We start from the raw sequence: 15,376 nt of genomic DNA on the forward strand, positions 1-15,376 counted from the left end.
CGGTGATTGAAGTGAGTGAGCGAGTCGGATTGGAGGCAGAGTCAAAGGTCGTTTTCCCTGTGCTCACGCCCGTTGCGTCCCACTGCAACCAAGGTGGGGGAAACCGCGGAGGAGAAGCATGAGGAGATATAAACTGCTGCCAGGGTGTAGGTACGTACGCAGGCGCAAGGCGCAGCTCATCAATTGACAAACGGGTTGATTATGCGAACAATACTACTATGGATGGAGCTCCCCCAGCCCAGCCGTGGAGCAGAAGCACGCGCACGCACGCACGCGCCTCACGTGGTCAAAGGAAAGAGCCGGCAAGGGGTCTCAATCCAGACGCAAGACGTCACTGCATGGCCCGCGGACGCCATTAATGCAAACTGGCACACGCATAACTAAATCCACCCAACGATTTGATGCTGCGGCCAGCCCAGCCGGTGACTGACTGACCTCCATCGATCCCGTCAAACCCGCTAGTAGGTACTGGGGACCCCCCGGTAGGGCTGGGCTGGGCGGCCTCGCAGACGTCAGCCACCCCCACTGCTACCGCTACCGCTGCTGCTGCCGCTGTTGCTGCTGCTGTTTCCCTCCACTCTCATCCATCCTCCCGTCTGTCCCGTCCCACGCTACGTACCTACAGGCGCTAGACACACCATCAATGCAGATCCCGGCATGTTTCAAACCATCTCGGCACTGTCTAGCCTCGCCGTCAGGACCGGCACGGCAAGGCCGGGTCTCCCAAGTCTGAACCAAGTCGAAACGGCACGGCACAAATCCGTTACAGCATCTGGGACGACTGTTTGACGCCACGGAAAGCTTCGACTTTGACTCTCCACTGTCATTCATCCTTGGCTCAAGCAGGGACGGGACGGTCGAGTTGCCTATCTATACTGTAAGTTTCTGCTTTGCACTCCCTACACAGAAGTCACACCGTCTATATCGCCCGTTTTGCCTTCGTCATCTCCGTTTGCCCAATGGCGCCGACTCCCGGCATCACCTCCGCTTAGTCGCCTTCTGGGCAGCCTCGCTGCCGGTCGCCTTGGCCTTGGCCTCCGTCTCCTTGACCGCCTCGGCTGCAAGCTTCTTGGCCTCGCCCTCCTCCTTGTCCTTCTTGACCACGGCCGTGGGCTCGTCGTCGTCGCCGCCCTGACCAAATTCGTTGACGCGCGTGTAGTCGACCTTGTACGCCCACTTCTGGTACAGGTAGATGAAGAAGATGATGTCGTCGCGGAACGTGGCCAGCCGGTGCAGGATCGGCATCTTGATGGTAAAGGCAAACAGGTCGTCGATGAAGGTGTTGAAGAACTTGTACATCATGGCCCGCGCAGGCATGTGCGCGACGCTCTTGAGGCGGTAGTTGATGTACAGCGACGGCACCATCATGAGGAACCCGTACGTGTACACGGAGCCCACGAGCGTGGTGATGACAAACGAGTACCACGACTTGTGCGACTCGTACACGAGCGAGTAGATGCCGTAGGCGATCAGGAGCGGCACCGCCGCCATGTACATGTAGCGGAAGGCAATCTCGTCGTACTCCTTGGTCTTCTCCTCCGTCTCGGTGAGCTTGTGCTTATCCTCAAACACCACGCGGTACGGCAGCAAGGACCCAGGCGGCGACGGCCGAACGCGGACGTCGACCACGGTCGTAATTTTCCAGAACTCGATGACGATGCCCACTACCTGCGAGCCGAGAATCATCCAGCTCGTGTTCTGCGAGTTGTCGAGCAGGTACAGGAAGATGACGGTCTGCATGAAGACGTTGGCCAGGATCGAGCGGACCGAGATGCCCACGTTGTCCTTCTTCTTGCGGTAGTGCGCGATGTCGGAGCCAAAGGCCAGCGTCTCCAAGATGAGGTGCGCGACGGTGACGAAAGCCGTGATGCCGAGCAGGATGGGGTTGGTGTCGATGAAAATCTCCTTGACCATTTCAATCTCGGTGCCGTCTCCGCCGCCGGGAAGCGAGGCGCCAAAGGCAGCCTGGCGGGCAGACTCCTTGGCATTCATCTCGATCGACGCCATGATCTGGAACTGCCAGAAGGCCATGTTCTTGAGGTCGATGTGCAGCGGCAGCTCCTTGACTGTTTCGTTGAGGGGCGTCATGTGGTTGGTCAACTGCCAAAATGTGTTGACGAACACGAGAGGATCTGCGACGCATGTTAGCACCAAGCCGTTGTTGGGGAAGCGGGCGATAACCTACAGTACCAGCCATTATGGCCGCTGCCGTCGCGAGCACCCGTCGCCTCGAGGCGCAGAAACTGCTTGACGGCGGGGGGAAGCTGCGCAAAGTCCCGGACGCCCATGCCAGGGACGAAGGCGAAGCTGGCATTGGGGTGATAGTGGTTCGTGATGATGGGCCCCGTAGGCACTTCCTCCTTAGGCTCCTCTTCCTCGTTCTCCGTGCGAGCCTCGAGCAAATTTCTCGTCTTGGAAACCTTCTTCTTGGGCAAGTACTGCGTCATCGGATAGGCGAAGTGGTAGGCCTTGCCCGAGTCATAGCCTGGCTGCTTGGGGTCGAGCGCGCTGCCGGTGAGGCCGATGTAGAAGTGACCCCAGAGCGTGCCATTGTTCTGCACGGCCTTGGGGACAGGGAAAGTGGTATCAATGGTGCGCGCCTCGGAGCTGTTGCCCATGCCAAAGTTCTTCTCCTGCAGGACAAGGTACTCGGCGGGCGTCTGGGAGATGGGCGTCGGGTTGAAGGACGGCGACAGCGTCACGACAATGTCGACATGGCTGTCCTGGGGCCAGATGGGCGCAATTTTTCGAGGGATCGGCGAGTACGTGGCGCCCTCGTCGAGCTCCTTGGGGCGGAACTGGAACGGCGGGATGCTTCCCGTGTTTCCCGTGACGGTGATGGTCTTACCGGTCGCGGGGTCGGTCTTGAGGACGCCCTTTTGGTCCTTTTGCGTCATGTAGGAGATGAGGACGTTGATGCCCAGGTAGACGGCGCCGCCGAGGAAGAGGCGGTTGAAGTTGAAGCCCTGCGTGATGCGCAATGCATGGTCAGTCGCATGGCCCTCCTTCCTCCAACCACTGGTTCAGGTGGACGCGTTTCGCTTCGGCTTACATGTCGCGGTTGCTGTTCCTGCTGGGGATTCTGGCCGGCAGACTGGGCCACTGCTGCTGCGCCAGATGAAGACATGGCGAGGGCGGGCGGGGGTGAGGACGAGACAATGCTCGTCGCGTCGCTCGGGGGGCGCCAGACAGCAGAACTGGTCGCTTTCGCTGCTTGTGGGGTATGGAAGTTTGCTGTGAGGTCGGAAGATTTGCGCGAGGCCTGCGTGGCCACTGGCAACGTTGCCAGATGGGGGCCTCAGCCTCCACTGCGTCTGTGTGCTGTCGAGGTGGCCCCCCTGTGTGGGTTCGTCAGCGCGTGGGCCCGACCCGGTAGGTCCTCGCGGTGGACGGCGGCGGAGCCCCCACTGACGACAGCGAGTTATTAGATAGACCCGGCAGGACACTTCCAGCAGTGCTGAGGCCCGCGACAAGCCTCCACTGTGACCATTGGACGTACAAACTCCGATCCTGTCCTGTTGGACATCGCGGGGCAGCAACCAACTCGGGTGAATGAGCAGCACAGCTCAGCACCACGCACAAAGCCCCAGCGTCCTCATGGGCTCCAGCGCGTTGGCCACGCGGCTTCCTCGGGCAACTTTTCCTCAAGTCACGCAGTCTACCTAGGCGCAGATACCAGGCCAGTCGCGTCTCGTCGCTGATTCGCGGCGGAGCCAACAACCTACGGCCCCCTCCCCCCCCTTTCGGCGGCCCTGCGTCTCCGTCCTCTGACCCCCCGGCGCGGACGCACGCCGCTTCATCTGGCACTCGGCGACGGCGCATTTGATGCCTGACCCGGCCGATGGAACGGCCAGGCGTCACCGGCGCCTGCATCAAAAGGCCACACGTCGATGCCCGGACCTGCATATCGATGATGCGGCTTTTGCATAGGTAGGTCATGGTAAGGTAGACTTGCATTCCCCCGGGAGACGCTCCGCCGTCTCATGCCGGGACGGAAAGGTCTGCTGACCTCCGGTGTCGTTGCCACGCTTCAGCCAAGCCAGCCAGCCAGCCAGCCATCCAACAATACCTTAGTAGCTGGCGGCGCCGGGAACATTCCCCTCGGGGACGTCACGCGAACCTTTAACGAAGCACAGCGCTGTAATCGTAGCCGCCATCCGAAACGCAAATCCAGCTGGTCCCCGCGGCGGCGATGATGATGTCGTTGCGTCGCCTCCCGACTCCACTAACCTTTGCACCGACCGACCGTCCGCCCGCCCGCCCCGGCTCAGCCCAGGCACTTAAGTGGCACCGAACCCCGATCCGTGAGCAGTGCAGCAAGGAAGTGACTCTTGCTTTCCTTCATAATCAGCCCAGCGCCCACATATACTCCATCCTTGCTTCGAACGTTTTTAACTCTCGAAGCGCTCTGCAGAAGCGTACACCCAACCAAACCACCTCGTAAAAGATTGTCAAAGTCGCAATTCTGAGTCGACGGCTCCCATCCGTCCAGGCACCCGCGAGTCGCCTTGCCGATCCAGCTTCGTGTCGGTCGGTCGTTGCCCGCAACCCCCGGACATCCGTTGAGTCACCCGCTCAGGCCCGCCCGCATAGCCGGGACAAAGGGCCCCCCGCCCGCTCCACCGGCACTGAATCACCGCCTGTTCCAGGCGCCGCCGCTTGACGTCGGATCAGGCCGACGACGTCCTGCTACTCATCCTCCCCACCATTCAAGCTAGCGTCCACGATAACGGCGTCCTCCCCCTTCGCCCCTCCACCCATCGATATATACTACCGAGGCGCCGTGATATAACTACCGATCTTCGCAACCTACAAACACCTGGGACAGTTGATTCGCCACGCTTCGCATCGGACTTAGACTCGAGAACACCTACAGTATACATATCGCCAACGCAAGCACAGCAACACCGTCGCAATGACTCCCAGCAGCGACGCCGCCGGCCAGCAGAACGGCGTGGTGGCAAACGGCACTTCGGCGACGACAACCAACGGCGCGCCTCGCACAAAGATCTGCGTCTACTGTGGTGCCAGCGCCGGGGGCTCGCCCGCGCACATGGAGATGGCGCGGCAGCTCGCCCGGGTCATGGCCGCCAACAACATCGATCTCGGTACGCCCCCTTCCCTATGCGCCCCCTCCTCTGCGCGCGCGCAACTCCCATCCCCTCCCCTCTGTCTCCTTGCGACGAGCATCGGGGCTGACAAAACGTCTCTACAGTGTACGGCGGCGGCACCGTCGGCCTCATGGGCGAGGTCGCCAAGACGCTCTGCGAGCTCAACGGCCCCGACGCCGTCCACGGCATCATCCCCGAGGCGCTCGTCAAGTACGAGCGCGACGGCACCTACCAGACGGTCAACAAGGACAACCAGGTGGTGCCCGACCAGGCCAAGTACGGCCGCACCACCGTCGTCAAGGACATGCACACGCGCAAGAAGCTCATGGCCGAGGAGGTCTTCTCCGGGGGGCCCGGGTCCGGCTTCGTCGCCCTGAGCGGCGGGTACGGCACCATGGAGGAGATCTTTGAGGCCATCACCTGGAGCCAGCTCGGCATTCATACCAAGGGCATCTGCCTCCTCAATGTCGACGGCTACTGGGACGGCATCGTCCAGTGGCTCGACAAGGCCGTCGAGCAGGGCTTCGTCAAGCAGGCCAACAAGGACATTGTCGTCACCGCCATGTCGGCCGAGGACGCCGTCACGGCTCTGCGCAACTACAAGGTCTCCGAGGCGACCTTTAAGCTTCAGTGGGGCAACCAGTAAGAGATGTATGCGTTGCAAGAGGAGGAGCAGAGCGAGCCCTGTCTGTCTGCATAAATAATGTTTTGTTTTTTCTTCTCTTGCTTTTCACGACCAATGTACCATGATCACATGACGGGCCGTGGCGGGGGAATGACGATTCTCTTCTCATTGTCAGGCGTTTTGTCAGGGGAACGGTGTCCTTTGGGTTGGGCGTGGCTGGGATATACCCCATATAACGTTACCCTATAGATCCATAGACATCTTGCATCGATACGACTACATGTTCACATTTCTCACGTTGTCGTCAGCGGTCCTGCTCAGCCAGCGCTGATTCTAACGTTCATGTTGTTGACGCCCATGATCGCCGCCATCTAGGCGGCTCGTAGTTGTACATGATCTAGTAGTCGTTGCCTGCCGCATCAAATCCTTGTCGCTTGCTGGCACGCCCTGGCTCTTTCTCGAGCCCCCCCTACGACCCTCTAACTGTCCACGTCCATGCCCTCGCCCTCGCCCTCGCCGCTGCCTCCTTGGCTCTCGCCGACTGTGTCGAGCCACTGCTTCACCTCAACCTCGTCATACAGCTTAAACGGCTGTACCGTCTTCTTGCCCTCCTCCTCGACGACGCCCACCAGGCCGACCGACGTGTTCTCCACCGTCAGCTCCTTGTCCTGCACCAGACTCTCCCGCAGAGCGCGGAGGCCGTGCCGCACGAGCTCCTCGCGCGAGCAGTCGGCGAAGGCGTCGATGTTGCGCTCGAGATAGGTGCGGGCCATCTGGCTGCGGGCGCCGATGGCGAAGGCGACCATCTCCTCCGTCATGCCCGAGGGCTGGAACTCGAACAGGTGGGGGCCGCGCTCGTCGACGCCGGCCACGAGCAGGCCGACGCCGTAGGGCCGCTTGCCGTAGACCTGGGTGTTGATCTGAGCCTTCTCACCAATCATGTCGACGAGGGAGCGGATGGGCATGGCGCGGCCGTAGGTAAGGCGGTGGCCGAGACACTGCTGTTTCATGAAGTTGGAGAGGACGCGGGCGTCGGAGGTGAGGCCGGCGATGGCGATGCCGGCGTGTTCGTCGATGGAGAAGAGCTTCTTTTGGTACGAGGAGAGCTCCTCGGCGTTGCGCTGGAGATGACGGTATGGGTTAGCGTCGTCTCACCACCCCCCCGGTTCGATGAAGCAGCGCGCCGGGCTGCTGGACACAGAAATTGGGAACGCACCTTGACCGCGCACAGGACAGCATGTGTTTTGCTGGCAATGCCGACGACGACGGAGCCCTGCTTCACAGCCTCGGCGGCGTACTCGATCTGGAATATTCTGCCCTGGGGCGAGCTGCGCGAAGCTGCGTCAGCGACATGGCGAGAGCTTGAAGGGGCAGAGGAGCTGGGGCGTACAATGTGACGGAATCGTTATCATAGTTGTTTCTGAACATGGTGGCTAGTCAAATGGACTGTCTGGCGTGCGTGGGATCGAGTTTGCAGGCGGTGCGGGCGGGGGTGGTCGAGAGGGAGAGCTCGACGATGGTCCGGGGGATGCAACGGGTCGGTGATGATGGGATGGGCCAGGCAGCCCCAAGCTTCGTCGTCGGTTTGGAGCTGGCTGGCGCTTGGCCGCGCCTGGCTGGCTGGCGCCGCAACACGCTGTCTGACCGGCGCACGACCACAGTGGCTGGTGCCGCGGTAGGGCCGCCACACCGCCTGCCAGAAAGGGCGGACAGGTGGTGGCGAGGCACGTCACCCGGCGTCGGCGCATTCTGCCATGATCCATCGTCCATTTTATCTACCCCGCCAGAGGACGGGTAGCTCGATCATTCAACGCTCAATTGAGCTCAAACACAGCTCAGTACGGGGGGCAGAGGGTATCGTCTGTGGTGACGGCTCATTGAAGCCGGATCAATTCCTGAGCATGCGTCCAAACAGACTTCAATTGATACAACATTCACCTTCAGGGTCCTCGCCGCGGGCATCTGCCGCCGCTCCTGTCCAGAAAGAGAAACTCGTTGTTCCCACGGGGGGAAATTTCGTAATGGCAACTGCAACTGCCGAGACGACGGTGGGAAGCCCAAAATAGGCGCTGCTGGCTGCAGCTTAGATAAACCAACGTGTTTAAGAGCGGACGTATATGATTCGGGTCGTTCAGTGACGGCCTCGGCCAGCACTCGCGCAGCCAACGTGGGCTCCGAACACCGGCGTCGATGCCGCCATCTGACGGACGGGAGACTGCACGCACGCAGCACCGGGTGTGCGGAGTCACCTAATAAAGCTTGAAAGACGCAACATACCATATCCACCCACGCGACCAGCCGGCTGAACGCACCCCCCATCTGCACCAGGCTGGCTTGTTACATCTCTTGCGACGCGCCTTTCGAGAACCCCTTTGGTGTCAATCGGTTGACGCCGCGGTCTGCACGTACATAAACCCCTTCTGGAAAGCCCTGTCCTGTCCTCGTAGTCTGCAACCTGCGGCCTTTTTTCTCGATATCGGCCTGCCTGACTGACTCATCGACGTCAATTTGGTGCGCACCTTGAGAATCAGGCTCACTCACACACGCACACATAAAGCTTTTTACTCTTCCCATCGCTCACAGCCGCAGCAGCAGCAACAACAGCAGCAGCATCTCGCAACCATGGTCAAGGAACGCTCAGACATCACCTACTTCGGCGCCGGCCCGGCCCTGCTGCCGACCGACGTGCTGGACAAGGCGGCGCAGGCGCTGCTCAACTTTGAAGGCACGGGGCTCGGCATCGCGGAGCACTCGCACCGCTCGGCGCTCGCGACTAAGATCATCAACGAGGCCAAGGCGGACCTCGCGTCGTACCTGGACATCCCCGAGGACTACGACGTGCTCTTCATGCAGGGCGGCGGCAGCGGCGAGTTCTCCGCCACGGCCTACAACCTCGTTGGCGCCTGGACCCTGCGCCAGCGCAACCGCATCTTCGGCCACCTCAAGCAGCACAGCGACGCCGACGACCTCAACGAGCCCGCCCTCGTCCAGGAGCTCAAGACCAAGGTCGAAAAGGACCTCAAGATCGACTATATCGTCACCGGCAGCTGGTCCAAAAAGGCCGCCGCCGAGGCCGCCCGGCTGTTTGGCCCCGAGCACGTCAACGTCGTGGCCGACGCGCAAAAGCAAAACGACGGCAAGTTTGGTACCATCCCCGACGAGGCGTCGTGGAATCTCTCCGACGATGCCGCCATGGTCTACTACTGCGACAATGAGACGGTCGACGGCGTCGAGTTCCCCGGATTCCCCAAGTGCCTGGAGCCCAAGGCGGACGGCACGGGGCCCATTGTCGTCGCCGACATGTCGTCCAACATTCTGTCCCGCAAGATACCCGTCAGGAACTTTTCCGCAATCTTCTTCGGCGCCCAAAAGAACCTGGGCGCCGCGGGCGTCACCGCCGTCGTCATCAAGAAGAGCCTGCTGCCCCAGCCCTCTGCCACCCTGATGAGGCACCTCGCCCTGCCGCTGCCGCCGATTGTCCTGCAGTACGAGATCATTGCCAAGAACAACAGCCTCTATAACACCCTGAGCATTTTCGAGTAGGTGCAACCCAGTGGAGCGGGCTTTTTATTTTATTTGTCAGGTTGGGAATGCTAACCGTCTGCAGCGTGTATGTCGCTGGCCAGGTCCTCAAGAAGCTGCTGGCGACCTACCCCGACAAGGTCAACGGCCAGGAGACCGTGTCCGAGAAAAAGGCCGAGCTCATCTACGGCGCCCTCGACGCGCACCCGGACGTCTACAGGGTCGTGCCGGCAAAGAGTGCGCGCTCAAGGATGAACGTGTGCTTCCGCGTGAGCAAGGGTGGCAACATCGACGAGGCCGAGAAGGCCTTCCTGGCCGAGGGCGAGAAGGTTGGGCTGACGGGCTTGAAGGGCCACCGCAGCGTGGGTGGCATCCGTGCCAGCAATTACAACTCCATCTCGCTCGAGGGAGCCGAGAAGCTGGCCAAATTTATCAACTCCTTTGCCCAGGCGTAGAGAGCAGGTCTGAGGACGAAGAGGGATAGAGGGTTTCAATTGCGTGTGGCGTAGGTCTGAGTGCTGTCAACACCGAAAAGCGTCCCTTGATTTCAACATGGCTCGCTGCAGATGATTTAGTCGCGAATCAAAAGAAGCATATTCCTAATACAGGATACCATTTTTTTCGATTTTATTCCTATTTGGAAGAAATGGTGTCGAGGGTGAAACCGTTTCATCGATGGTCGTGATATGTCATGTGCAGTGGTACCACTACAACCTACAGCCTACTGAGCTTCGGGCCAATGGACGAGCTTTTCTCCCTTCACCACGTCAAGACATATCAAGACCGGCCGCGACTATTTAGCAAACTCACGCTCGCACCTCATCAATAGCGCGGCCGGCACTGACCTGCGGATGCAGCCCTGACAATTCCTCATACCATCCCACGGTCGATGTCGTGGCGCGGGCTGCGGCTGGGAAGACTGGCTCGCGCCCAGCGCCTCATCTCCCGCACGACAGCATCACAACCGCGCCATCTTCAAGTTCACGGCACGACTGCAACGCGGTGTCATGCTGCCATAACAGCAGGACCGTTTCGTGCGACGCCGCCCAGGCTCGCAACCGCCGGCGAATCGTCAACTCTGCCGACGGTAGGGGACACCATCTACGCCTTGTCCACGGCCCAGGGGCGCGCTGGCATCGCCGTCATTCGTATCTCGGGCCCGTCCTGCCTTGAAGTAAGAGGCACTGCGGCTCTAAACATGGAATAAACGAACTGTGATGCTCACTTTCTGTAGGTATATCGATCGCTGTGTCCATCAAAGGCTCCGCCTAAGCCGAGATATGCCACCGTCCGCACGCTCTTTGAGCCCCAGCCGCCTGGCGCCCATGGGCCGGCCGGCATCCTCGACGCGGAGGCCTTGGTCTTGTACTTTCCCGCACCAAAGACCGTCACTGGCGAGGACGTGCTGGAGCTGCATGTCCACGGAGGGCCGGCGACCGTCAAGGCCGTACTCGCCGCCATCCCGCGGTGTTGCACCACCACGAGCAATGACGATCATCAGCAGCGACCGCGCGTCCGGTACGCCGAGCCGGGCGAATTCACCAAACGCGCCTTCTTCAACGATCGGCTCGACCTCGCACAGGTCGAGTCCCTGAGCGACGCGCTCGCCGCCGACACGGAGCAGCAGCGCCGAGCCGCCGTGCGCGGCACGTCTGGCGCCCTGGGTCGCGCGTACGAGCGCTGGCGGCAGCAGCTGCTGCTCGCGCGCGGCGAGCTCGAGGCCCTCATCGACTTTTCCGAGGACCAGCACTTTGACGAGCCGCAGGGTGAGCTGCTCGATAATGTCTCGCGCCAGGTCGCCGACATGCTCGCCGGCATACGTCTGCACGAGCTGGGCAGCCAGCGCAGCGAGCTGCTGAGGGGCGGCATTCGCATCGCGCTCGTTGGCCCGCCCAACGTCGGCAAGAGCTCGCTCATGAATCTTGTCGTCGGGAGGGAGGCGTCCATAGTGTCGGGCGAGGCCGGCACCACGCGGGACATTGTTGAGGCGAGTCTCGACATTCGTGGGTTCCTGTGCGGCTTCGCGGACACGGCTGGTTTCCGGTCCCGCGAGTCGGCCTCGAAGGATGGCGCAGTGCTCGGAGCCGTAGAGGAGGAGGGCATCCGACGGGCGCGACAGAAAGCGCAAGAGTCAGATGTCGTGATTGTGCTGGCATCCGTCGAGCAGGGTCCTAATGGTCCATTCATTTACTACGACAAGGAGACGCTGGACCTGGCGGCCGAGGCAGACGCCCATTTGGTCGTCGTCAACAAGCGAGACGCAGTCGACGAGGCGACGTTTGCGACCCTGATCGCCAGCTTCCGCCAGGCACTCCGTGCACAAAACCCGATCCTCGCCTCGACCGTTCCGCTGCCTATATCCTGCAAGCAGGGCCAGCAGACGGACAGCACTCGGCCTGGCGGCGCGGCCACGACGGACCCGGGGGGCATCCAGGCCGTCATCGACTCGCTCATCGCCTCGTTCCAGGCCATGACGGAGATGCCCCCGGACCTGCAGGACCTGCTGGGCGTGACGGAGCGGCAGCGACAGCTGCTCGTCAAGTGCCGAGCGCACCTCGAAGAGTTTATGCTCGAGGCGCGGCGGCCCGAAGACCCTGACAACGCCGACGGGTTCGAGGCTGACTCGGTGCTGGCAGCCGAGTACCTGCGCTACGCGGCCGACTGCCTGGCGCGCATCACAGGCAAAGGCGAGGCCGGGGATGTGGAAGACGTGCTGGGCGTCGTGTTTGAGAAGTAAGCATGCCCCTCAATTGAGCCCCAATCGCGGAAATCAGGGTCCACGACTGACAACTCAATATAGATTCTGTGTGGGCAAATAGACAATGTGCAACCTCACGTTATTGCACAGCTCTCGCCGGATGTACTCTGTACTAGAGTTACAAGGCATCAATCACAGGGCGTAGCAAGATTCGGTGTACTGAACGACAAGGCCAAGTCTATTTGAGAGAGATAGAGAGAAGAAACTCCAAGTCTAGGACAGGAAAAAAAAAGGAATCTAAGTCTATACCGCATTACATCGCCTCTCCCAATGATGGGATCCTTTGTCTATACCGTCTATGCCCGTTTCCGGCCCCGCCACTCTTCCCTTCTTGTAGCGCCATTGCAGTCGTTTCTAAGCCTCTCTCTTTCGCTTGGGCCCTCAGATGCCTCCTCCTCCTCCTCATCCTCCCCCGAACCCGCGGGGGAGGAGTAAGGCATCATCTCATGTCATGGCATTGCTCCCATGAAGGTGAAGTCCATAATGTGTTTCGTAGTCGTGCCGCGCCATGCCGTGACCAGTGTGATGCCCGCTGATGTCAAAAAATGCTGCCCGCTCGCTCGCTTCCGTGTTCCCATGCCCCATGTCGTAAGAATGCCCAGGAAGACCCTCTCAAGGCGCTCGCGCGCGATCAAGAGAGAAGAAATTATGAGTGCGCGGCGCAATTTTACTTGTCGTCATCGCCGTTGGAGCCGGAGCCGGAGCCGCTGCCGCTGCCACCGCCGGAGACGATGTTGTAGCCAGAGCGTCCCTCGTCGACGAGCTCGCCGCGGGGGCCAAAGGCAGTGGCGGAGGTGTTGTTGAAGAAGCTGGTAGCCGCCATTTTGGTTGACTTGTGGGTGATGGTGGATGAAGAGACGTTCAAAAGTTGTTCTCTATGAGAAGGGGGAAGGACAGCTTGGTGGTTTGTTTGAGTAGAGGATGAGGTGTACAGCTGGTTGATGGATTCGTGGATGGAGGGGTAGTTGAGTGCGGGAGGATGTTTGCTTTTATGTTCTTGGTCTTGGTCTTGAGAGGTTGAGTGTGATCTGGTTGTTCCAGAATCCTCGGATGACGGAAATCCTCTGGGTTCTTATATACGCGTTTCCGTGTCCTTCTGTCCGTGGACTTGAACACGTCCGTTATCCGTCCATGGTTCGCACGCCACACGAGCAGCAGCTTGCACGCCACCCCCCGGGTGGTGGTCATCCGGATCAGTAGTAGCATCAGGAGCATCGCCCGCCCAGCATCAGCGGCGGCATCGTCATCATCATCATGGCCGAGCAACGTTGGGTCCCCGAAACGGGCGAAACCCGCCTCTCGCTTGGCCGCCTACCCGGGGTGTGGCGCACCCGGGAGCCCGTACGTCCAAAGTGTGTGGAGTGGAAATTCCACGTCCGTCCGCCCTGGCCCCCAATCCCGCCCCTGCCACACGGCTCTCTACTACTACTAGTACTACGATTGCTACTGGTACCGGGTGCTGGTACTGGCTCTGGGGTGCTGGGGCTGCCGACGCCGCCGCCGCCGCCGCCACTGCTTCGGCGGTAATAATTTCGTGGTGGTGGATAGTGGTGGGTGGAGGTGGTGGGTGCAGCAATGGATGGAAAGCAAGAGGTGGAAACTGGTGGCTACGAATGGGGGAGTATGACCAAGACGATGCGGATGATGACTACGTGCTTGCACGACGGCGACGACGACTACGACGACTACGACGACGACGTGCATGCGACTGCATATGGTACTGGAGGGGAGGGGAGGCGTGATGAGCCAAGCCCCCGGGTCCCACGCGGCCGCGAAAGCAAGCAACCAAGCAAGCGACCAAGCGTGCATGCAGGCGGGCAGGCTACGTATGTACACCGAAGGGCCGCACGCCGGGCGTGGCTGTCCGCAGCGCCCAGCACAGCGCGCCGGCAGGCCGGGGTGGCTGATGCGCGGCTGCGGCGTGGGGGTGGTGGTGGTGGTGGTGACGATGATGGTGGTGCTTGATGATGATGGTGATGATGCTAGTAGGGGGTTCCCGGCGACGGCGGCGGCCCCCATCTCGACGGTTCCTACGGGATGGGCGTGGGCAGGCCCCCTCTCTGGTGGAATCGATCGTAAGGCTGAGCTGTGTTACAGAATGTGAGCGTGTACTAGACCTATGTAGCAGAGAGTCAGTGAGAGAGTGTGCCCTGGAAGGGCGCACTCTCGGCACGGGCATGCAACACCCGTGGCATCGCAGTGACAGTGGCACACACACACACGCACACACACGCACATCCAACAGCACGAGACCCGGCCCATCCCCCTCTAATCGCTGTTCGGTACATGCCTCATTCGTGCCGTGAACGCGTATAACGAAATGGCAATACTACTATACCTACTCACTACCAATAAGCGCGCGCAGCATCGCGCCTGTCCCGGCCGGCCGAGCCCCTCCATCATCTCTCTCTCTCTCTCGAGTTGCTTCGCGCCACGCCGAGAAGCCCACGGGAGTGCCCTGACAAATTGGTTGGTTGGCTCATCAGCGAACGAGCGCAACAACAAGAACACGGTACAGTACTAGAGACTAAGGTAGGTAACAGCCGGTGGTGGCTCGAATGGGCAAGGTACTGGTTAGGCCACTACGTGCATACGAAGTACATACATGGCAGCCGCAAGCGGGTGCACTGACTAACTAGATGGAATACAGGGGAGGGAGGGGCCTCATCAATCAGAGTCGCAGCGAGCTTATCTCAGACGCAAGGCACACACGTGTCCGGAAAGCACACAGGCACACACACACACACACACACGCACGCACACACACAGATGCACGCACGCACGCACACGCAGAGAGGACGGAAGGAAGGAGGGCACTCACACACACGGGAGTTGCGGCATCGAAAAACGCAACATCCGCACACATGATATGCGCGCCAGCAGCGCGCGGCGAGACATAATTTGCCCGCCAATAAGGTAGCAGCTTCAGCGGCCCCCGACGGGCGGTGGTGCTCTGTGGCGCTTGCAGTAACAGGTACCTTTCTTCCAGAAGCAATCTAAATCGCACGAGACGGGACGAGACACTTTCGGCTTTTGGGGCGGACGACAGCAAAGACACTCAGCCAGCCCCCGCGGCGGGCTAGGTGGGTGTGAGTGAGTACGTGCGTGTTCGTCCACGAAACGAAACAGCCGCAATTCAACACTTGAGGCGAACGGCAGGAACCCCATCTCATGGGAGCCTCATCAATCAAGGGGGGCGTGTAGTCCCTGCCGCTCCCCGCCGCCGCCGCCGGAACAAAGGAGTCAAAAAAAGTTCCGTGGAACGTGGTGTTGTTCCATCCAGTCAGTCTACTTTGTAACTACGGGTGTGGGTATCATGGGATGGATGGATGGATGGCTGTCAACAAAGTGCGTGCCAAA

The 15,376-nt window shown here is 60.5% G+C and overlaps 7 protein-coding genes across 7 annotated transcripts; 3 read left to right on the top strand and 4 right to left on the bottom strand.

The window, feature by feature from the left end:
• Positions 1-559: 559 nt before the first annotated feature.
• Positions 560-2,132, bottom strand: JDV02_004898 (uncharacterized protein). The gene has a single exon (XM_047986144.1). The coding sequence runs from the start codon at positions 2,086-2,088 to the stop codon at positions 979-981; it is 1,110 nt and encodes a 369-aa protein (XP_047842124.1). The 5' UTR covers positions 2,089-2,132; the 3' UTR covers positions 560-978.
• Positions 2,133-2,144: 12 nt separating this feature from the next.
• JDV02_004899 (uncharacterized protein) lies at positions 2,145-3,222 on the bottom strand (the record flags this gene model as incomplete). The annotated part of the gene is made up of 2 exons (XM_047986145.1): positions 3,053-3,222; positions 2,145-2,966 (listed from the first exon to the last, which is right to left on the bottom strand). The coding sequence occupies exons 1-2, from the start codon at positions 3,125-3,127 to the stop codon at positions 2,145-2,147; spliced, it is 897 nt and encodes a 298-aa protein (XP_047842125.1). The 5' UTR covers positions 3,128-3,222.
• Positions 3,223-4,915: 1,693 nt separating this feature from the next.
• JDV02_004900 (uncharacterized protein) lies at positions 4,916-5,757 on the top strand (the record flags this gene model as incomplete). The annotated part of the gene is made up of 2 exons (XM_047986146.1): positions 4,916-5,108; positions 5,216-5,757. The coding sequence occupies 2 exons, from the start codon at positions 4,916-4,918 to the stop codon at positions 5,755-5,757; spliced, it is 735 nt and encodes a 244-aa protein (XP_047842126.1).
• Positions 5,758-6,025: 268 nt separating this feature from the next.
• PRE5 (Proteasome endopeptidase complex) lies at positions 6,026-7,363 on the bottom strand. The gene is made up of 3 exons (XM_047986147.1): positions 7,127-7,363; positions 6,953-7,064; positions 6,026-6,857 (listed from the first exon to the last, which is right to left on the bottom strand). The coding sequence occupies exons 1-3, from the start codon at positions 7,162-7,164 to the stop codon at positions 6,216-6,218; spliced, it is 792 nt and encodes a 263-aa protein (XP_047842127.1). The 5' UTR covers positions 7,165-7,363; the 3' UTR covers positions 6,026-6,215.
• Positions 7,364-7,915: 552 nt separating this feature from the next.
• On the top strand, positions 7,916-9,883 carry SER1 (Phosphoserine transaminase). The gene is made up of 2 exons (XM_047986148.1): positions 7,916-9,275; positions 9,344-9,883. The coding sequence occupies exons 1-2, from the start codon at positions 8,359-8,361 to the stop codon at positions 9,711-9,713; spliced, it is 1,287 nt and encodes a 428-aa protein (XP_047842128.1). The 5' UTR covers positions 7,916-8,358; the 3' UTR covers positions 9,714-9,883.
• Positions 9,884-10,029: 146 nt separating this feature from the next.
• Positions 10,030-12,268, top strand: MSS1 (mitochondrial splicing system protein). The gene is made up of 3 exons (XM_047986149.1): positions 10,030-10,432; positions 10,493-11,991; positions 12,059-12,268. Exons 1-3 carry the CDS (start codon positions 10,148-10,150, stop codon positions 12,075-12,077), a joined length of 1,803 nt encoding a protein of 600 aa, XP_047842129.1. The 5' UTR covers positions 10,030-10,147; the 3' UTR covers positions 12,078-12,268.
• A 184-nt stretch (positions 12,269-12,452) lies between these two features.
• On the bottom strand, positions 12,453-12,873 carry JDV02_004904 (uncharacterized protein). Its single transcript, XM_047986150.1, has one exon. The coding sequence runs from the start codon at positions 12,837-12,839 to the stop codon at positions 12,684-12,686; it is 156 nt and encodes a 51-aa protein (XP_047842130.1). The 5' UTR covers positions 12,840-12,873; the 3' UTR covers positions 12,453-12,683.
• Between the last annotated feature and the right edge of the window lie 2,503 nt (positions 12,874-15,376).

Source organism: Purpureocillium takamizusanense, chromosome 4 (assembly GCF_022605165.1).
Source record: "Purpureocillium takamizusanense chromosome 4, complete sequence".
NCBI lineage: Eukaryota > Fungi > Ascomycota > Sordariomycetes > Hypocreales > Ophiocordycipitaceae > Purpureocillium > Purpureocillium takamizusanense.